Source organism: Bos taurus, chromosome 10, assembly GCF_002263795.3.
Source record: "Bos taurus isolate L1 Dominette 01449 registration number 42190680 breed Hereford chromosome 10, ARS-UCD2.0, whole genome shotgun sequence".
In the NCBI taxonomy this organism is placed as follows: Eukaryota; Metazoa; Chordata; class Mammalia; order Artiodactyla; family Bovidae; genus Bos; species Bos taurus.
Genome location: NC_037337.1, coordinates 85311485 through 85333821, shown reverse-complemented (window position 1 = coordinate 85333821; position 22337 = coordinate 85311485). Strand labels below are relative to the sequence as shown.

General features: G+C 44.1%; 2 protein-coding genes across 9 annotated transcripts in view; one reads left to right on the top strand and one right to left on the bottom strand.

Annotated features, from left to right (window-relative positions):
* Positions 1-142: 142 nt before the first annotated feature.
* On the top strand, positions 143-13363 carry FAM161B (FAM161 centrosomal protein B). Of its 3 annotated transcripts, none has more exons than XM_015473287.3 (9): positions 143-225; positions 3078-3397; positions 4371-4927; positions 6678-7024; positions 7487-7614; positions 9447-9611; positions 9829-9928; positions 11345-11487; positions 12168-13363. In XM_015473287.3, the coding sequence occupies exons 1-9, from the start codon at positions 172-174 to the stop codon at positions 12304-12306; spliced, it is 1953 nt and encodes a 650-aa protein (XP_015328773.2). In that variant the 5' UTR covers positions 143-171; the 3' UTR covers positions 12307-13363. The 3 variants fall into 3 exon arrangements, with proteins under 3 accessions (XP_015328773.2, XP_024853904.2, XP_059746922.1); XM_024998136.2 differs by lacking the exon at positions 12168-13363 and adding an exon at positions 11051-11162 and having other exon boundaries at positions 11345-11493; XM_059890939.1 differs by lacking the exon at positions 9447-9611.
* A 410-nt stretch (positions 13364-13773) lies between these two features.
* ZNF410 (zinc finger protein 410) overlaps positions 13774-22337 on the bottom strand; it is a 42120-nt gene continuing 33556 nt past the window's right edge. For 2 of the 6 annotated variants that reach the window (XM_024997368.2, XM_005212002.5), the window contains 3 exons: positions 21543-21668; positions 19130-19257; positions 13790-14559 (listed from right to left, as the gene is read on the bottom strand). In XM_024997368.2, coding sequence (XP_024853136.1) covers positions 14521-14559; positions 19130-19257; positions 21543-21668 — 293 coding nt within the window. In that variant the 3' untranslated portion in view covers positions 13790-14520. Of the gene's footprint in view, positions 14560-14732; positions 14791-19129; positions 19258-20651; positions 20793-21542; positions 21669-22337 lie in introns of all 6 variants that reach the window. The other 4 variants (XM_010809485.4, NM_001024491.4, NM_001351946.1 and 1 more) reach the window with 4 other exon arrangements.

Here is a 22337-nt window from a genome sequence, read left to right as displayed (position 1 = left end):
GGCGGGAGAGAAGAGAGGCTTCCTGGGGAGGGGAATGGTTCGAGTATCAGCCTGGGAGCCAATCAGAGGCCCACGCTAGAAAGGGGCGGAACCTAGGCGAGCCGCTTGCGCCTCCACCGCCGCTGTCACCGCCGCTGTCACCGCCGTTTGTCTCTCTACCCGGCTGAGGAGATGACCGTGGGGAGGTCTGCAGGAGCCTCCGGCGGCGCTCAGTGGAACCATCAGGTGAGGGGAGAAAAAGAAGGAGAGGGATCAGGTTTGCACCCCAGAAAGGAAACCCTGAGGGAGCTGTTTGAAACGTTGCCTTGGAGACAGACGACCGGGGAGTGTCACCGGGGCGTGGGATTCTAGCCCGCACTGTTTGCAGACGTGAAGGCGGGCTCTTAACTCTTGAACCGCTTGCGCCTTGCGTCAGGCTCTTCATAGAATCGTAGCGGTGACCCTCAGTTTTCGCTTATCGTTTCAACCACCTCCAGGATTGTTGTCTCCATTTTGTATTATAGAGGAGAAAACAGGCACAGAAAGATTAAGAAATTTGCCCCCAAATTCAGAAGTGAAGTGAAGTGACAGTAGCTCAGTCGTGTCCGACTCTTTACGACTCTATGGACTTTACAGTCCATGGAATTCTCCAGGCCAGAATACTGAAGTGGGTAGCCTTTCCCTTCTCCAGGGGACCTTCCGAATCCAGGGATTAAAGTCAGGTCTCCCGCATTGCAGGCGGATTCTTTACCAGCTGAGCCACAAGGGAAGCCCCAGAATACTGGAGTGGGTAGCCTATCCCTTCTTCAGGAGATCTTCACGACCCAGGAATTGAACCGGGGTCTCCTGCATTGCAGGCGGATTCTTTACCAACTTTCAGGGAAACCCTCCAAATTCAGAGACAGAAAGTAAATTGGTGGTCTCAGGGCTTGAGGAGTGGGGATGGGTTAGGGAAAATAGGAAGTGACTACTAAATGCAATGAGGTGTTTTGAGAGTTGATTAAAAATTGACTGTGGTGATGGTTGCACAACTGAATATACTGAAACCCACTGAGTTGTACACTGAGTTGTATGAATTGTATGATATGTATGAATTATATCAATAAAGTCATTTTTTAGAAAAGAATTTTCCTAAAGTTACACGCTTTTCAGTAGCAAAATGAGGGCTAGGGCACACATACCTTTGACTCAAAATCCAGTGTTCTTTTTCAGTATGAGAGCCAGATCTTTGAGCACCCAGTTCAGCCCTTACCAGGTGTCCACTTGGAGACCGGAAACAGCCCTTCCCCCAACTGCAGCCAGTCAACCTGTGCTCTCATCATGGCCCCAGCCTGCCTCTCTAAGGATTTCTCTGCTACTGTCCTCTAACCACATTGACCCTCTTTCTACCTCTCCAAGAATCATTTGTTCTGGCCTCAGGTCCCTGCCTCAAGGCCTTTGCACTTGTTCTTTTTTTTTTTTTGAACCCCAAACCCTCTTTCCCCACATCTTGGCAAGTCTGACATTTTTCTCACTGATCAGGTGTCAACCTGAAAGTCCTCCACAGTGAGGACTTTGAAAGTGAAAATCATCCCAGGACTGAGAAAGTACAACTCAGACTGTAATAGACCCAGATGAGGCCAGCAGCAAGATCAGCAGAAATCAGTATTTCTCACAGGGCCACGTTGTAAAACAACTAATACCCCATACTTCTAAATGATTATGCTTACTTTCCAACTGCTTACCCAGCCCTACTTTGTTCTTGCCACCTTTTGAATAAAAATGGCTCATTCATCCACTTACTAAACTGCCCTCTTCATGACAGCATCCATCCAGCGTTGATCCCTGCTTCCCCTAATTCTCCTCAGAATCATTCAGGACAAACCAACCCTAGAAAAAGCCCTCAATGCCCACCCCAACCAAGTTTCCTAATTTCCCGAAGTGTGTGCTAAGCCGCTTCAGTCGTGTCCAACTCTTTACGACACTACGGACTATAGGTCACCAGGCTGCTCTGTACATGGCATTCTCCAGGCAAGAATACTGGAGTGGGTTGCCATGCCCTCCTCCAGGGGATCTTCCCCACCCAGGGATCAAACCCATGTCTCTTACGTCTCCAGCACTGGCAGGCTGATTCTTTCTCACTAGTGCCAGCTGGGAAGCCCCTTTAGAAGGTATTCTGTAAAAAGTTAATAAACCTAGTTCTGATTACAGGTACATTCCTAGTGGTCTTTATCTGATGGACTTTTATCAACAGAGAAGCTTCACATAGCCATTCCATCAGTCTTTCACAGTTTTGTGGCTTTTATTGAATGATTACCATCTTACATTGTCTTTCTCCCTTCACTAGGATGTAAGCTTCACAAGAGTACGGACCTTGTCTTGTTCTCAACCCAATGCCCAACGCACATTCAGTTCAACCGCTCAGTTGTGTCCGACTCTTTGCGACCCCATGGACTGCAGTATTCCAGGCTTCCCTGTCCATCACCAACTCCCAGAGTGTACTCAAACTCATGTGTATCATGTCGGTGATGCCATCCAACCATCTCATCCTCTGTCGTCCCCTTCTCCTACCGCCTTCAATCTTTCCCAGCATTGTACATTAGACACCAGTAAATATTTTCTGAATGAAAGGAGTGTTTAAACTCAGTTAGATTTCCCACTTTCTAGGACTCTTGCAGCTAAACCACACTGTCTCTCCTGTTAATTACTCATTCCTAGTAAGAGGATGGGAATTAGCTAGCATATGAGAAAAGCAGAGGTGTAGACAGGGGAAGCCCAAAAAGGGAGATTGGCAACTAGTAGGTAAAACCCCCAAAGGGCAGGTCCCAGAGTGTGGCCAAGGTCACAGGTAGGATTCCTGGAGAGCAGGGTTGCATGGTGAAGGGAGGTACTCCACAAATGCTCACCACACTGCATGAACCAACTCAGCTCTGATTCCCTTTCCTGCCCTCCAACCAATCACAGCCTATATCCTGAGACATGAAATTTCTTTAAAGTAACTAACACATTTTCCTTGGTCCCCTACCCCAGTCCCTAATATATAGATTTATTTAACATGAAGTTAATAGTTATGTGTTGAAATCATAGTTTGACCCACAGTCTGTTCTATTTTGTTTTAGATATTTTCCCCCAAATCCTCCTCAGACACAGATGCAGACAAGGAGCTGAACGGGGATGGGCTGGTTTTGCCCAGGGCTGGCAAACTCAGTGAGTTCCTCAGTCCAGAGGAGGAGACAGACTCTACTTCTGACTCAACTGGGAGTTTTTTTGAGACTCTGCAGGCACTGAGGCAGAAAGACAGGTGGTGCCTGTTGGAATCCCTTTATCCATCTGACCCAGACAGTAATGAGAGCCTCTCTGAAGAGGATGAGGACCTGGAGCATTTCTTCCGAGACGAAGACAGGGGGAAGCCACAGGTGCAGTACCCCCCATCTGTGAGGTAAGGCAGCGCACAGCTCTGGCCAAGCCGCGTTGTGACTCTAGGCCTCATCTTCCTCCTCAGTAAAACAAAGACCTCCTTTTGCAAGTGCCGCTTACCCATGCTCCAGCTCAGCATCAGCCAAACGTGTCTGATTCCTACCCAGCAGTCCTTAATCACGCTGGGTAACCCTTAGTCAACTGAAACTTTGGGATCGATTAAAGAGATGCCTTTCCCAAATATGCTACCTCCCTGAGAATGGCACCAAGGTCCATTTACCTTGCCAAGCCCTGCTCTATGCCATTATACTTTCTCTCTTGTAGTATTTCTTTTCTCCTCCCAATAATCCGGCAAGCAGATATCATTTTTGCCATTCTGCAGTTGAGGAAATGAGGTTCCAGGAGAACCTTGTTGGAGGCCACATAGCTGGTAATTGTTTGAAGCAAGTTTTGAACCTGGGCCTGACTCTAAAGCCCTCCTCCTCATCATTGCCCTCTTCTCTCTACCAAATGAAAAGATTAGAGTGCAAAGTGGAAAACTCTTAGATCAATTCTAAGAAGAGACTTCCTTCCTAGGGCTGCCAGGTTGGCCTGTGGGAAGGAGAGAGGCTGAGTTGAGAAAAGCGCAGGCAGTTTTTGTAGGCAGATGACTAGAAGCAATCAATCATCTGCCTACAATGCAGGAGACCCGGGTTCGATTCCTGGGTCAGGAAAATTCCCTGGTGAAGGAAATGGCAACCCACTCCAGTATTCTTGCCTGGAGAATCCCATGGACAGAGGAGCCTGGCGGGCTACAGTCCGTGGGGTCACAAGAGTCAGACATGACTTAGCGACTAAAACCACCAGCCACCAAACCAGAGGCCTATGGGGCTGTGATGTGAGGCTGATAAACTAGGTGTGACCTGATGGAAGTGGGGGGAAAGGCAGAGGATCTTGGAGGAGCTGGGCGTCCTGGCCGTCCCATCCTCCACGCATACAGCTGCTCTGTCCCCCAGGTGTGGCTCCGTGAGGCGCTGCAGCTCCTGGGGTACCCTGCCCTCCCGTACTCCCAAGGCTCAGCCGCAGCCACCGTCCAGCTCCAGGCCTCCCTCCCAGCAAAGAAGCATCAGCTCCTGGGTGTCGTCCATCACCGTCCCTCAGCCGTTCCGCATGACGCTGCGCGAGGCCAGGAAGAAGGCGCAGTGGCTGGCCTCCCCGGCCTCCTTTGAGCCCGAGAGGCGGCAGGCCGAGAAGCAGGGCCGGGAGGAGGCCGAGTGCCACCGGCAGTTCCGGGCCCAACCCGTGCCTGCCCACGTCTACCTGCCCCTCTACCAGGAGGTCATGGAGCGCAATGAGGCGCGCAGGCAGGCAGGGATCCAGAAGAGGAAGGAGCTGCTCCTCTCTTCCTTGAAGCCCTTCAGCTTCCTGGAGAAGGAGGAGCGGAGAAAGCAAGCTGCTCTGCAGAGGGACCTGGCCGCCGCCGCCGCCGCTACAGCCAAAGTCCCCAAGCAGAAGGCCACCAGGAGGATCCCCAAGTCCATTCTGGAGCCAGCCCTCGGGGACAAACTCCAGGGTAAAGACATCCTTAACCTCCCGGCCCCCTCCCACCCGGAGGTGCTGAGTGGGTGCTGTGGAGGAGTGAGTTGGGCTCAGGGGTCAGCCTGGCCATGGAGATGGGCTGTTCGGGGGTGGCCCCATCAGAGACCTTGCTCAGTGCAGGCCCAGGCCATAGGTAGGGTTGGGTCGGCCGGTACAATAGGGGCACCTGGTTGGCAGAGGGGTAGGAGGCCCCAGGTTCATTCTGATGACCTCGTCTGTCTCAGTAAGTGGATGCCAAAACCTCTGTTGGCAGCACAGGCACCGGAGCAGAGAGCCACTGAGATGTCTGGGGACCAGCCTAGGCCAGTACCACTGCTAGCCAGCTGCCCCCAAGGAAAGGCCCCCTCCCACCTCCTGTGAGGTACTTATTTCAAGAAGCAAAGCTTCTTGACTCTGGCTTTATTCGCTCCTTCAGTAACACATGCCACACCCCAGGTGTGAAGAAACATGTGGAGTTTGTGGACAAGGGAGGGAGGCAGACAAATCGTTACAAATGTGACGAGTCACTTGAAGGGGATAAAGGGGGAAGCCTGGGGGAGCCTGTGGAACATGTAACAGAGGGATCTGACTTAGAGTGTGGTGAGGCGTGGGAACAGTGAGGAGGTCCCCAGAGAAAAGTGAGCGTGGGGACTGACCCTGAAGGAGGAGCCGTGGGGGGGAATTAGAAGAAAAGCAATGAAGAGTGTATCAGGAAGAAATAGTAGCACTGAAGGTAGAAAGCTGAGCGCATTCAAGGCATGGAAAGGTAGAGGGGAAAGAGAAAGAAGAGGGGTGGGACAGATAGGCCCAGGCTAGGCCTGGGGCCTTGCAGGCCACGGGAGGGAGTTGGGCCTTCATCTCAAGGGCAGCAGGGAGATACTGAAGGGGTTGGGTTTTGTTTTGTTTTTCAGACTTTATTTATTTATTTGGCTGTGCAGGGTCTTCGTTGCGGCATGTGGGATCTAGTTCCGCGACCTAGATCTGTTATCTGGATTGAACCTGGGCCTCCTGCATTGGGAGTGTGGAGGCTTAGTCATTGGGGTATTCTCCACTGAAGAGTTTTAGGGTGGTTCGTGGTCAGATACACAGTTCAGAAATCTCACTCTGCTCTGGGGATAATAAAGGGGGATGGGTGAGCCCAGTGGGATTGTGATCTACAGAAGCCTGTATCAGTGACTCGAGAAATTATGAAGCAGAGAGGACGAAAAGAGGCTGGCCCAGAGAGAGGTTAAGGAGGAGGAGACGGCAGAACCTGTGACTGACTGAAATGAGACAGGAGGCAGCAAGAGTGATGTGGGCTTGGGGAGTTGAGTGGACAGTGGGGCCTCTGCCCAAGAAGGGAGACCTGGGAGAGGAGCTGGGGTCTGGCCCATCCCTCCTGCTTCATCTCTGAAGAAGGCGCTGTAGAAAGTGCTAAGTGTAAATGGTAGCTGCTTCTGCAGCCTGACTGGCACATAGCAGTAGTGTCCTAGTCAACATTCATTAGGGCACTCTCTAGAAAAAAAGAGAAAAAAAAGGAAGTTGTAGTGTTTGCCATTTTCATGGAATAAATACTCCTATCCTGGCCAATTTTAAGCTTTCCACATGGTGCCAGCTGGCTTGCAAAATTCCTGGAAAGTTAATCACGGATTCCAGCCTTGTTACACTCCATCACTGCAAGTATTTAAGAGGGAAAGCTCTCCAAACCTTTTGGTATGAAGCTTGGTCCCTTCTCACCCACTGCCACCCTGACTTCTCTTCCACAGAAGCTGAGCTCCTTAGGAAAATTCGCATCCACATGAGAGCCCTAGACATGCTCCAGAAGGCCTCCTCCCCCATCGCCCCCTCCAGTAGCCAGGCTGACCCACAGCCTCGAACAGCCACCCGCACCCGGGAGGAAAAGCTTGGGTTTCTGCACACTGACTTTGGATTCCAGCCTCGGGTGAATCCTGCTGTCCCTGATTACGAGGAGCTTTACAAGGCCTTCCAGAAGCGAGCTGCCAAGAGAAGAGACACCCGGGAGGCAACGCGCAACAAGCCCTTTCTGCTGAGAACCGCCAGCCTGTGTCACACGCGGAGGCCCTGTGATGTTGCCACCTCCGAAGGTAGAAAGGTGAGAGCTCAGGCGGGAAGGCCAGGGCTGAGGCCCAAACACAGGAGGGCCCAAGTCTCAAAGGAAGGCGCTTCTCTCAACATTTTTCTGTCTTAAAAAATAAAAAGACACTGGCTCATCTGTAAGCAGATTCACAGATCCTCAATATTTATGACCACAAGAATACTTCCCTTCCTTTCTTCTGGGTAGAGGGACTTTGCAGAAAGAAGTCCAAGCAAGTCTGGAAGCCAGGGAGTTGGGATCCATTAGCCACGTCCCAGTACCAATTCCAAAGAACTCTTCTCTAATTAAAAACTTTGGGATTGATATCCAAGTCTTGGCCCTTAGATCTCATTACCCTTGTTTTAATCCCAAGAAAGAAATGAAGACTCTGACTAGTACTTCACCACAGTTGAATCCCAGTGAAGACAAGAAACTAATTGCACATGCTGTCCCACCAACATCAGCCTTTGTTTCTTCTAGGAATCTCCACAGCCACCCACCACACGCCTGTCGAGGAGTCGTTCTCTGAATGGCCTTGCTTCCCTCTCTGCCAACACCCTCCCCGTACATATCACAGACGCCACCAGGAAGCGGGAATCTGCGGTCCGGTGAGTGGTCAGGCTACACGAGGCTCTTGGTGCTCGGATCTTGGCCTAAATGCTGGAACGCACCCATCTGCTGAGCCTCCTCTCCTGTTATCAGAGAGACGGAGAAAGGGGTGAAAGGGGAGCCTCTGATCAGGACAGGAATTCATGTGACCCTCACACACTGAGTGCTGCAGAATGCCAAGCCATCACTCAGCCAGTATCCTTGGGGGAGTGACTTTGTGCTGGGCACAGTGTTAAAGTTGGAGATACCTTATGGAACCTATAGTTTAATATCTAGTCTGAAATACAGAAAAGCAAAGAAGCAACTATTATACCTTGTGAGTAGTATAATGATGGGGGAATATGGGGAACTATAGGGGCACTGGGCAGCCTGGGTCTCTTGTAATAGATGTCTAAGGTGAAACCTGAAGAATGAGGAGTCAACCAGACAAAGGCTGGAAAGAAAGAAGTTTCCAAACAGATGGAGATCCACTGGTGAAAGAGGAAGCTATAGGAACAGGAATTCAGAGAAGCCTGAACCTGTGTGTGTGACCCTGTCATTAAGATGAGGTATCCATGGCAGAGATTTGAGATTTTCTGATTCATCTTGGGGAACTATTTTAAGTCAGTTGGGAAACAGGAGCCTCCTCATTTTTAACTCTTTAACTGACCTGACAGTCCTGGTGGTGGTCTCATCCAGCCAGTGCCCCCAGCAGGAGTTCCTCCAGCAGGCCTCCAGCTGAAGACAGCAGGCGTGGTCACAGTGTAACAGGTGGCTTAGCCCTGGGAGGACGGGCATCTCAGTGCCCTCCTGTGGGGCTCACAGGAGTGCACAGAATCTCCTTGGCTGCTGAAGACCCACAACAGGGATTTTAGAAATATATTTAGAATCTAAAGGATACTCCCTTCTTCCTCAAATTTCAAAGCTGCTAAATCAAGGCTCAGTGCATCAGTATTCTGAGGTCTCACTATGATAGGTCTCATGAACCAGAGGGTGGTCCACCTGCAGAGGATGTCCATGTCTGCGTTCTGGCAATAGGGAGTTTGACGTTTTAGCAGATTAAACTTCCCCACTCTCCTTCCTAGTATATCCATTTGAATATAAACATCCAACTGCAAGAGTCTTGACTTTTTTGGTAGAATTCTCAATAGTACCTTGTAGAATATTTACACAAACTGAATGCTGCAAGTTAACCCCAAATTGTCTGTGCATTGAAGGAGACCCATTTCCAGGTCTCTGTGGAAATGCAAATATGTATTCCCAAAGGACCATGAATTCAGGCACCTTCCAATCTACCATTTACAGCACAGCTGTCAAGGGCAGAGGCTTGGGAGTCAGACATCCTGGTTCTAATTTTGGCTTTCACTTACATGCTGGGTAGCTTTGAGCAAGTAGCTTACCCTCGAGGCCCAGTCTTGTTGCCTATAAACAGGGAGACTTACTGTCCTTACCTCAGATGGCGGCTGTTAGGATTACAAAAGCTAATGGCTATAAAGTACTTATTGGTGCTTGTTTGTACTTGGGTCAGTGTAGGTAGCTCAGCAAATGGTGGTTATTAGTATTACTGTTTCCAGATAGCAGGAAGCCTGAGTGTTAGAGTATTTTATCTCATGTCTTCCAGTTCAATTGATGAACTTCTTCTAGGGTAGAAACTCACTGTCCATGGTGCTGGAAAGGCTTCATCTGCCAGTGCATTTAAACACAGAATCTTATTCTTTCTGAAATCCCACTGTGGTAAATTAGTCACCTGTTCATAGAAAAAACCAACTGACTTTCCAGAGAGGTTACTAAGATTGCTTTAAATTATACCCAGGTTGGTCATCTGCATTTCTTATTTGCCTCTTCCCTTTAGATGTTCACTTGAGAAAAAGGACAAAGCAGATGAAAGTACTCAGTGGTTGGAGATGCATAAAAAGAAGTGTCAGGCGATATCTAAATCTGTCACCTTGCGTGCAAAAGCCATGGATCCCCATAAAAGCCTGGAGGAGGTGTTCAAAGCAAAGCTGAAAGAGAATCGGTCAGTGTCCTCCATGTGTCAAAGGGATAACTATCTTGGGAGCCATTTGTCTTGAAAATGGGGTTATTACAGTAGGCTCCTGTAATCATAGTCAAGAATTTTGCCAGGCAGTTAGGAATTTCCAATGTCTATGGGAGTTACTCCATTTAACTGGAATTAAAGGTACTCCAGATTGGAAAAACCTGGAATTCACTCTAAAAGCCTTTATTAATTTCAGGAACAATGACCGTAAAAGAGCAAAAGAGTATAAGAAAGAACTGGAGGAAATGAAGAAAAGAATACAAAGGCGGCCGTATCTCTTCGAACAGGTTACCAAGGTAAATCTAAAGTATCATTTATTTTCTTGTCTTGGATGAGATGGCTCTTAGACATTATGAAACAGTTTAATATCTGGGTATTAAACACTTCCCTTAGGCTCAGAAAGATTCTAAATTTGGCTCATTTTATTATTACTATCTTTCTCAAAGTAAGTAGTGCATTGGTGAACACTGTTTGGACTGATTTCATCCAAGACTGGATTCCAAAGGCATTTATAAAGGGATATTTCTCTTCCTGGGGTTTTCACTATAGTTTACAGTTTGAATCAGAATGGCGGTTAGATCCTAGACATACAATTGACAGTCTGGCGCTGTTGGGAGTATCTCTAACTTGCTAACATCACCTCTCCTCCTGTAGTGCTGGTGCCCTGGGCATCCCCAGCCTCTAGAGCTGTGGCACATTTATAGGTCCTCAGGGGTTGGGATGCTTGCAAGTAACCCCACAAGGCCTCTTCCAGGTTATGTGGCTTTCTGACTGCAAGATTCTCTTTAATATGTTCTCTAGACTTTCAGGGAAGTTGGACTCAGTTGAGATTTCCCTAAGGAAGCTCTGGAGTTAACTTGAACAGCCTTAGAAAGGCCACCATCCCAGACAGCTTTGAGATGCATCAGACCCTGTAGATCTCTCTCCTCTCCAGAGTTTCAAACAAAAGATGGCATTCTGTAGTGACCTGGATCCAAATGCTGGGCATTATTAGTGCATTACTGAGGCATTTCCTGGGTCCAGTCCTCCCTAGCTCCCTGCGTATTACACATACACACACTGGATTGTCTTGGATTTACTTAGCAACTTAGATTTCTAAGTAAAAATTTCTCATAATGAATTTTGCTCTTTATGTTAGCTTTTTCCTAGGAAGCTCACTCTCAGATCTCAAAAGATCTTTCACCACTCTGGGGAAAAATATCATTTAAACAAATATGCAAAAAATAACCCTTTTCTGGTCTACATACAGACCATCCATCCTGTTAAGAATGTTACTAGTGCACCTTATTTTCAGTCTGTTATATGTAAGTGTTCCTGATGATGGTTTGGTTGCTTTTGAATCTTAAATGTTTTTACTCCATCTTTTTCATTGTTGTCTCACTTGGTCTTCCAAAAATCTGAATCCTTGGCTGGCAAAGGTGTGGTTCCCAAAACAGCAACTGGCATCTCCTGAGAGTATTAGAAACACAGAATTGCAGGCCACATCTGAGAACTACCAAATGAGTATCTACATTGTAATCCGATCTTCAGGTAGTTCCTATGTACTCTGAAGCTTGAAAACGAGGCTCTTAAGTAATTTTCATACAAATCTGTGTACAGCATTAACGGTGGGGTGGTGGGATGGGAAAGAAGTATTAAAGCATACAGATTAAACAGGCAGTTTAGAATTAATCTGGTAATTCAGCTATAGCAGATTCATTTCTATTCCACAGGACCTTGCCAAAAAGGAAGCAGAACAGCGGTATCGAGACACCCTGAAGCAGGCTGGGCTGGATGAAGACTTTGTGAGGAACAAGGGTCAGGGCAGCCGGGCTCTACAGTGGAAGGAGCAGTGGGAAGTCGGTGATTGTCCCAGGTGATTGGGGTCATCCTGCAGCTCTCAAGCTGCATCTCTAGCAGTGCTGCTGGGAGGAAGCTTTAGAACACTCATTCATATTCTGAGGTCACAATCCTATACTAACAGTATACTAAACCAGGAATCTCCAAGTAACACATTTAAATTTGGTGCGTAGTGCAGTTGTGAATAAAATATAACCATTGTTTATTAGGTCTAGATTCCTTCAATATGAAACAGATCATTTTTCCAATTTCAGTCCAATGCCTTTACTTTTGAAGAAAAATCATGTATACTTTTACTTCCTATTAAATGTTAAATTACACTCTGACAAATGAAGACAGAAACCTTTATAGAGCCCAATAAAAGCTGTAAAATCTTGATCAAAGCCTTTCTTTTCCCTTTAGCATGGTCACCATGGCTTGTTCAAATCCAGAATTTTTAAAAAGTAACTCATTAGCACCAACTCCTCCATTGATATCATCTGAGTCAAAGGGAAAAAAGTACAGTATTTCCATTTCTCTCAAACTTTGTTTTGTTAAGTCCTAGCAGCCCTTTCCCTAATTCCTATCTCAGTTTTCCCCCTAGAAATTTGCCTTTATTATCATAGAGAATAATGATAATGTTGAAACCAAACTTATGCCTTACATGATGGTTCCTTTAAAACTTAAAATTGTATAATGCTTTAATTTATTCTGCAGCACTCATGAAACTACAAAACGTGGCAGCAGGAATCCACAGCAGGATTTAGAAGAATCTCTGGAACAGCTTTCAAGTCCCAAGAAAGAACTGGAGGAGCTGTCTTACAAATTACCAGATAATTTCAGAACACTTGCTTAATAAGGATACTTACAATACTGCTTTTGAATAATATCAAGCAGCAAACTTGGGCAAAACTTGGATTTTGAGTCATGGTTACTTCTGGAGAATGGGGGAAAGAAAAGTAGATAACAGAGAATGATCCAAGTTAAATCAAAGTGAAAAGTTCAAGATGGAGAGATCAGAGCTGATTAATGGTTCTTGTGCCTCACACTTAAGCATTTGTACAGAAAAAAGGTGTAAGCCTTCCTGGTCAGGAAACAAATGGGTCATATGGGCTAGCTGTAAGACAGCAGGAGATAGAAGAGAGACTTAAAAATATTGTCCTGCTGAACTATCAGCCTAGAATTGCCAGATAAACCACATTTTCAACAGAAACCAGAAATCTGCATGTTGGCAACTAATTTAAAAATTACTGGGAATCCCCTGGTGGTCCAGTGGTTAGGACTCTGCTTTCACTGCCAAGGTGTGGGTTCATTCCCTGGTCAGGGAATTAAGATCCCACAAGCTGCATGGCCCAGCTCCCCCCCCCCAAAAAAAATTATTTGGAAATAATGTAGGGCAAAACAATTCACATTCGTGTATCAGATTTAGCCCATGGGGGATGACACCTTGGCAACCCAAAATACAGGGTTTCCAGTCTGAACGCTATCGACATTTTGGGCCAGATGACACCTTTGGGTGAGGGAGCTATATGCTGTAGAATGTTCAGCAGCACCCATGGCCTGGCCTGGACTCACTAGATGCCGAGAGCATCCCTCTCCCCAGTCGTGACAACCAAAAATGTCTCCAGACATTGCAAAAAGTCCCCTGGGGGGCAAAACGTCCTTGGTTGAAGATCACTGTTCTAATATAAAAATAAGTGTAAGTTCTAGTATAAAATTGGCATTTTAAAAGTAGAAGTATGAACTCAGGGTAATTATGCATGTCATTAACAAACTAAGAACGATCACTGTAATTACTTTAAACAGCAGTTAATTCTTTGCTGTATCTGCTCAGAATGTGCCACTGTGTGCATGTATGTACTGTGTCAGCAAGAGGTTCACTTTAATAAATTTGAAACTTCTTCTGACAGCCATGACGTCCTACTAGTAGGTCATCTTTGGACGCTTTTCTTCTCAGCAATAATAATTAGATATTCTCTCTCAGTAACTGTAAAGATAGGATGATAGCAAGAGTGCCTGCTCTAACAGGAGAACGTTGATCATGCTTTTTAAACTACCTTTCTGGAAAGATTCAAGAATATCTGTTATTACTGCCATTTTTCCAGACTCAAACACAGTCCTTTTGGTGATAACAAAAGTGATACTCTAATAACTACCATCTGGGTTTGTTAGTTGGAGATGAAGATGCTTGTGTGAGGTGCCCCAAGACTTCTGAGCTCAGTTTTACCTGCATGGACTCCTAAGGGTAAAATCAGTGCCCCATCTTAAAGGGAAAGGCTGCATTATTTTCTTAATCTACTCTCTAAGAAAACAAATTTGTTTAAAACAAGGAGCCAAAAAACTGACCAGCTGTTTTATTTAAAGGAAAAACAACTGAAGCTCTGAATCATATGATTTTTAACTTAAAAAAAAAAAAAAACCTCTTAACATGCTACTGTATGTTCCATAAACAAAGAAAGCAAAGTGGCCAAGTAGAGGTGATTAGGACAAAAGAGTACCTCAGCTTGGGCCAAGCAGGGATTCAAGTAATTTATTTTTTTGCAGCCCAGTGGCGGAGAGTCTCTTACTCAGGTTGCTAAAGGGAGAATGTCACAACAGGACTGACATCACACCCTTCTCCAAAGCAACAAGGCATCTTGAAAGCTGAACTTCTTGGTGAAGTTTTATGGTTGGTGGCAGGATTTAGTTCACCCAAGTGAAAAGACAGCTCAGTCTGGGATGAAAACTCTTCAAAGGAAAACCTCCCCTCGACAGTCTTACTGAGAAACCGCAGCCAACACATAATCAAACTCACTTTTGGGAGAAGTCCATCCCAAAACTGTGCAGTGGGAAGAGAGGTAGGTCCAGTTACCCAGCCCATATTCACTGCTTTCTTCCTTGTCTGGATCAGATGGTAACCGAAGAGAAGCTCTCCTACATTCATCTTCTAGGCCAGGAAAGATGAACAGAGGCAAAGTGGGGTCCTTTTTTGTTTTGGTTCTGGCAAATTGTGAGCCATAAGCATCCTGTTCCTACTGAATGCACTCTGGGATCAGACAAAGCTGCTTTTCCAGGAGTCAGCACCCATGGCTCATGTCCGTCTTTCAGTTAAATCTCCTTGGTTTAGTAACTGTAAGAGATTAAAAACAAATCTGGAATAGTTACCAGTGAATAATAGGAAAAAACTCATACTAAGTGAAAGGTTTACAACTGGGGGGGAACACACTACGAGGGTGAGTCAGGGACAGCTAGTTCCAAAGCAAGAGCCATGCACAGACTGATGGATCTCATTTATATACTGACCTTGGGACAGCACTTGGACCACTTGATGCTGTCATTTCCACTATGGCAGTAAGATATCCTGATAATAATAATAATATTCTATAAGCCAAATTTTTATTTGTGTAATCACACTCACTAGTCAGGCAAATCAGAACTGGTAGAACCAAAAATCTCGATCAGTTAACCAAGGTACTGTTAAACCAAAGTCAGTTAACCAAAGGCTACAGGTTCAAGTAGAAGTAAAAGGAATGGGGTCCTGCATGAAAACTACAACCCAGTCATGAAAAATCAGAGATTTCCTGGCCTTAAAATACCTTTCCTGTGATGAGGAAGACAAGCCTGAGAGTCTCCAATGGGGTGGACATTCCACTCTACACCCAGGGTTCCTACTGTAAAGTGGTTTTGTATAATAATTGATGAAACTGGGTTCTATTTTATTATGAAAACAAAACGAGAAGGCAATAATACAGTGAAAACAGGATAAACACTGAGCTTGTTATAAAATCTAATCAAATAAATTTTGAGCTGGAGATATATTTGGTGATCTTAATTTAGATGAAGGTAATTTACATAGTAGGATTTAATGGTATGGAAGTTAAAGAAATTTAAAGAAAAGCATAAAACTTAGAGAAAGAAACTACAGATCTGATTTGATGCTGTATGGTAGAGATTAAGAATGGTACGTATTTCATCTAGACCGAGAGCCACATGTTTGCACTCAAACTTATCGATGGCACTTTTGAGAAATGTTAAAGAACTGGTGATTTCTGTTTTCCTCCTCCTTTTAATTGGGAAATATTCTAAGATAAAGTCAAAGCTAGCTGGAAATCATTTATACTGGTTCTTAAGTTCAAGAATGTAAACTCAGTGGGGCTACAGAAACCCATTTGGGAAGACCTTCAGTCCACAAGAGGTCAAAAGCCCTTGGGTCTCTGCTGGGCCTGCACAGCGAACCCTCTAATTCTCAGAAGACCTGGCCACCCTGAAGGAAAATCGAAACTGTCCAATCTGAACCATCTGAGTGATGTAGTTCTTGTAGTTCTTCATATATTTTCCATGATAATTTCTGATACTTGGCTTGGTTGTTCTCTGATATTCTTGACAAGTTATCTTTATTTTTAGAGCATATTTACAGGAGTCCAATTAGAAGTCCATCAATAGATTCTTATAGGTCTGATCTACAATGCATGGTGATCTTTAAGAAACAATTTGGAATGGCTATGTGTTGTTTTAAGGTTTGCTACTGCCTTCTCCTGCTCTGGCATCTGAGAATAATCCCTAAGGAATCAATACTCCTCATTCACTGGTAGAATGGTCAGTTAGTAGCTAGACCCTGGATGAGGAAGAAGATGAAGCCTGGAGCCTTTGGAGGCTGATAGCTTGAAAAAAAAATGAAAGGTACTGGAGAATGTGACAAGCCTACCTTGAGAAGGAAAAGGAGGGGATGAACAATGGAAATACCTTGATGACAGGAAAATGATAGTGGTAGAGGAAAGTAAAATAAGTGAGGCTCAGACAGAAGTTATATTTGTACACACAAGGATCCATGAGGAACACGTGACCGTGTAGGAAGTTCAGCTGCATCTAGGAGCAGCACATTCCTCTGGTGGCGTCCACAATTAAGCGTCTGAGGCTCCCATCATAGGCCCTTGTGTTCTCCTGGGGTCAAGGGAAGTTTTCTTTTCTTTTTTTTAGGCAGTTTGTGTTATTGTGTCTGCCTGAGGCTGTCACTGAGCATCACCCAGACAAGGACACTTTGAAGCCAATTCCATGTTCAAGAGAACAAATGTATTATTACTGGACTTTATGCATACACAAAACTGACCATGTCATACCAAACATGTCGTGTCTCCCCAGTGCCCCTAGGATAAAATCATGTCCTGTAAGACCCTCCAAGAGAGGAACCAGCTTGTCTTTCCTGCTTTCATTTTTCCATTCCACACCTTTCTCTCCATTCCAAGTCCATTACACTCAACCCGTTGTGGTTCCATAGCCAGGCATGCTCCCTCTCACCTTCTGCCTTTGTATATACTGCTACCTTTACATCTGTTAAATTTCTTCCAAATCCCTCCCACGTCTCCATCAAGATGATTGCAATTCATCCCTCAGGTCTCAACTGAAGCTCTAAAATTTATTCCATGACTTCCCCCAATACTAGCACGACTACCCTGAATAAAATCTGCTGGTTATTGACCTGTTGCCCTTCCCATTCTAAACTCTCTACACAGCACAACTGCAGGGCCATCATTTATATAGCTATGGAGTTATAAAAGGTAAAGGTCCTAACTCTGACTATAAGCTCTTTGAGGCAGGGATTGTATTTACTACTGTATAACTAGTACCCAGCAGGGTGCCTTGCGCTAAGTATCAGAGGATATCAATAAATTGTTGTAATTTTATTGGGTATGATAAAAACATAATTATGAAAAACTATCTGTTAGAGGTATATACTGAAATATTTACAGATACATATATTAGTATCTGTTGAATGAATTAAGTCTTCATACATTTGGCATTTATTTGGGGTAACATGGAGTGCTTCAATTAAAAAAGGTATTTAGTAGTATGGGAGAGAAAAGCTCAAAAGTTTCAAACATTAAAAAGAAGAAAACACTGAGTGTTGCGGATTGGTATGTCAGGTAATTTGTGCTAAGTACAAAGAGAAGGAAATGATTTTCCTGAATTGGTCAACCCAATAGTTAAAGTATTTCTTTTACAGAAGAATCACAGTTAATAAAAGCAGAAGGAAAAAAGACAATCAGGATATCACTGTTCAAGCCCTAATGAAAAAACAGATCTAGGCCATGATAAGTAATGGCTGCCAAAGCTTTGACATAACCCACTGGTCAATCTTGAGATCTGTAAGAGAACAACTGAATATCGTATCTCTCCTCATGAAACCTAGTAGGAAGTAGGAGAACCACCAACAAAATATTCTTGCCAAGGGAAAAACAAACAGGAACCTAATCAAGCCCCTAAATGTAACTACCAGTTTCCAGGATATCTGTGGACAGAGAAGTGTATCAAGCAACAAAGGGAGTCAATCAGCTAAAATAAAAATGTGGGGAATTATACAGGACAAATAATCCAATTCGTTAAATAGATAGCTATACTGAAAAAAAGAGGGGTGGACTATTAGAAATAAAAAAAGAATTATTAACCAAACGCAATATATAGGCTTTGTTTGAATCCTAATTCAAACCAACCAACCATAAAAAGATATTTCTGAGAAAAAATTTAAAAGGCTAAATATAAGATATCAATAAATTATTGTTGATTTTATTGGGTATGATACAGATATAATTATGAAAAACTTCATCTGTTAGAGGTATATACTGAAATATTTACAGATGAAATATCTGTGACTGATTTAAAATACTCCAGTATAAATAAAAACATCAACAGCAAACAGTAGGAGGGGAGTGATAAGAACAGCAGACAGTTAATTGTTGAAGATGGGTAGATACCAACCTGGGTTCATTATACTAATCTCTTCCTCAGTATATATACTCTTTGAAAACTTCCATAATAAAAAATTTTAGACAAATATATGAAGCAGGGAAAAAAATAAAGGAAGGCTCCACGTGAGACATGTTTCAAAGCAGTCACCAGAAGAAGGAGACTTAGGAAAGAACCAATGATAACAAATAACAAAAGCTTTCAATATAACATAAGCAAGAATGAAACAACGGGTCACAATGATAAATACAAGGAAGGGTTCTGGCAAAAACAGCATGCTCAGAGCCTTGTGAACTTGGGTATCCTCAGAAATATTACAGAAAAATTGAGACTACTCAAATAGGAGGCAGGGTCATTTGAACACTGTAATGGTGGACTGTGGTCTAAAGGTTATAACGAAAAGTAAAAGATACTCTAATGCCAAAGCCATGATATACAGGCTTTGGGAAAAGCATGTGCATATAAAATAAGCTCATGATGAAGTCATCTACCTCCACAACACAAGGCCAGTAAAAGGACAATCCAAAGATTCTAGAAGCCCAACTGGTTTTCATTGTTTTCTGGATCAGAACCAAGCAAACAGAGTAAGGGGTGCTTAGAATCAACCTGAAAGCCCTCTTTGATTTAGGTAATAGTTCTTACTCAACAAACAAGTGGACACATTCCCATATGCTCAGTTGGTTCAGCCTGGTTATCTCCCAGACAAACAACCCTGGCAAAATGAATAATAAATTAGGGCATGTGTATTAAGGAAACTAAAGTTGAAAGCCCCAGATGTGAAGGACCAATTTCTCAATTCAGGAGACCCTAACACTCAGGTTAGCTTAAAGGAAGATATTCTAGTCCAAGTCACCAGGAAAGGGAAACAAGAATGTTTTTCAGATCCTCTGAAGTAGATTCCCAATCATTCCCCATCTTACTCTCCACAGAAACAAAGTAAGGGCAAGAGACAGATTTACCTCCTGTGGATTTACAGCAGTTAAGACAGAAACCTCGTACGACTGCCGCCCCGACTGCATGGTCACCAGGTGATGTGTCACATCAGGCACTGAAGACAGGGGGCGCGGGGATCCTTCAGCAAGCACCTCTGAAATAGCAGGAAAAGGTTTCAGTGCAAAGTGAATCCAAAGATTTCCCTACCTTCATTAGCAAGCCTCTCATTAAGAACTCTCAAAACTGTTCCCCGAAAAACTGATTCCCACATTCCTGTTTCTTCCAAATTAATTCCTGCCTGATAATCATTATCAGTGAATTTGGAAAGTACTACAAAAGGAGGATGGGAAGAAAAGGTAAAGAATCTTGATGTAACAGCTGACCATTTCTCAATACGCAAATTTTGAGTAATATGGCTTCAGCACTATTAGCTGGATTAAACTGCATATGAATCAGGGACTCAGAGCCAACCAGCAAAGCAGTCACCAGTAATGGAAACAGCACAGTAAGTGCTGGTCAAGCGCTTAAACCTGGCTCCAAGGTTCCTACTCATTGTCTCTTCCTCTTTTGAGACCTTCCTTAAGGCTGGCTAAGGAGCTCCATGCCATTTTTATGCCTCATGCTTCAGTTATCCACTAGTATAATTTATGAAACAGAAGAGGCTTATTGTGGAAGCGCACACTCTGCCTTGTGTGCTCCATATGTAAGTTACACAAATATGGTCTTTATACCCAAAACTGACTGAGGTATGAGTAAGGAAAACACAGGATCTGACTTATTAAATGTTTATCAGCAGAATCACCATGAAGATCTTCTGGAAACAGCTTACACATAAACCACTTAGCTCTCAAATAAATTAAGAGGGCTTTTCTAGTTTACATTGCTCTTCCAGGATACCACATAACTTAATGTTTGCTTAAAACACTACCTTCTACTCACTCAGTGTTGTTTCCCAAATGTAAGTTTTGACTTCTCAACTAGTTTAAGGTCCCTGTCTTCTACTTTTATCTTTCCCATGGTGCCAGGTACACAAGTAGGCACTGAATAAATGCATGCTGACCTCACCTGTTAAGTTTTTCAGAGAAGAGGGCCTGGCCTGTGTAACTTGGGTGAACTTTCTATACCAGAGAGGAGCAACTGTTTCCTACACAGCCCTTTCTTTTCTCCAGAAGGTATGGCTTTTGAAGGTATGGAGAAATTGCTTTAATTCTCCTCTGTAAAACCTGGTTATGTTCTGTTTAAATGTTTTAAAAGTTAAGTTCTTCCATAACTGCAATAGGAAAGATAGAAATAATTGGGCTAGGATGCTAGGATTATGGATAATTTTCTTCTTAAAACTTTTTATTCTTTTGTTACATTATCTTTTCAATGAAAAAAATTTTTCTTAAAGATTCACTTATCCACTTCAGAGACAACACAAATGGTAATCATGCCATTTCTACTCACAAGAAATGAAATTAATTAAAACCTCCGTTTCGGAGAAAACCCCATTCCTTAGTCCCTAGTTGCAGCCAGTTTCCCCAAACAAAGGCGAGTTGAAAGTCTTACCATCATCAACTCCTAGGATAGAATTGGTATTTGGTAGGTTCAAGGACTCTCCACCAAGGCTGGGCTGAGAATTCATAGACACCAGGTTTTTACTGGTTACTGAAGCCTCTTCAAGCAAACTACTGCCCATTAGTGGCTCAGCTGCACAGAGAATAGGATGTGAGAGACATACAGCACTCAAGGCTGTGCCTGGTCCCCATTGTCCTTCAGGGGAAGCTGGCCTTTTCTTTCAGAACTAAAAGTTAACCTGTATCTTGGATGTCACCTCCTATTTCACTTACTTTTGGGAAGCAAAAATAAACCTAGAAGGGAAGAAATGAGCCTCATGGATAAACACCCTTGCTAGTGATCAGCATCTAGATAATTAACATACGATATAGGATGGGTGCATCCCTAAAAAGGAGTATTCAGAATAAAATGATTAAGGAAAGACATAGAAAGGAATAACAATAAAATGTATTATCAAATTTAAGTTAGGGTAAAAAAAGGGGAGTCATGACTGATAAGTAAAAAATGCTTAAACTATTGTCATACACAAATCTTCACCACAGTGACACACAAGTGCTGGTTCGTGCATCAGCACCAGTTACCACCGAATTCGCTAGAGGAACTTTAAAACTATAGACTCTGGGGTTTTACTCCCAAGGAATCTCATTTATCAGGTTGTTTGGTGTTGCTGGATGGGAGGGGTAGACAAGCAATATAAAATGTATGTTTTAAAAACCTGCAAACAATTTTACTGTACAGCTAAATTTGGAAACCTCTAGTCCACCAAATGAAACCAGTCTCTCTACCCAAAACAGAAGCAGAAAATTTCCATATTAGACAGGCCAGTTATTTGCCTCTTTGAACCCCCAAAATATAGCCCTCCCTCTACCTTCTTCTCCTTACCAGCTGGTTCCTGCTCTTGACTCCCAGCTGCTCCCATCTGCAAGTGATGCTTTCTCATATGCACATTCCTGCTCCCACTCTGAGAGAAGGTCTTTCCACAGACTTGACATTGATGTGGCTTCTCTCCTGAAACACAGACCAAAGAGACAGGGTGCATTTCTGACAGTAAGAGAATGGACTCAAGCCCTAGATGGAGAAGCCCAAAGGATGTCAAACTAAACACGAAGAGGCTGCTCCTTCTCGCATTCCCCAGGCTCTCAACTGCAGTCCCTGGGGGAAGGCTGGAAGCCACCAGGCGGGCTTAGTATACTCACTGCTCCCAGCCTCGGAGGCTCTCCAGACCCACTGGACTGCTGCTTCCACAAAACAACCTCTCTGGTATAAGACCATGGGAGACACAGAAGATTTCCTACTCCTTTCAGATACAGTCTTCCATGAACCTCAAGGACATGCACTATCCTCAAGGATTCCAACCCTAGATTCATAATACACCTCTATCTCAATTCCTGCCACAACTCTCAGTCTTCAACATTCACACTGGTGGTTCTTGTACACAGTGATCTGAACCATCCCGTATGTCCTCAAGTCTGAAACCCTAAATCTCCATTTTACCTACCTGACAACCACACCTAGGGCAGCGTCAAAGACTCTTGGCCTACATCTAAGTAGTAGATAGCAAAAACTAAGTGAAATGACCAGAAAATTTCCAGAAGAGACAAAATCTATAGAGGCAGAAAGCTGGTCAATGATTGCCTGGATGTGGGGTGGGAGGAGGAACTGACAGCAAAGGGCACA

Coding starts and splice junctions, on each gene's coding strand:
- FAM161B (XM_015473287.3), top strand. CDS start 172: ATGACCGTGGGGAGGTCTGCAGGAGCCTCCGGCGGCGCTCAGTGGAAC. Junction 226..3,077: donor GCGCTCAGTGGAACCATCAG/GTGAGGGGAGAA, acceptor ATTTTGTTTTAG/ATATTTTCCCCCAAATCCTC. Junction 11,488..12,167: donor GAAGTCGGTGATTGTCCCAG/GTGATTGGGGTC, acceptor TTTATTCTGCAG/CACTCATGAAACTACAAAAC.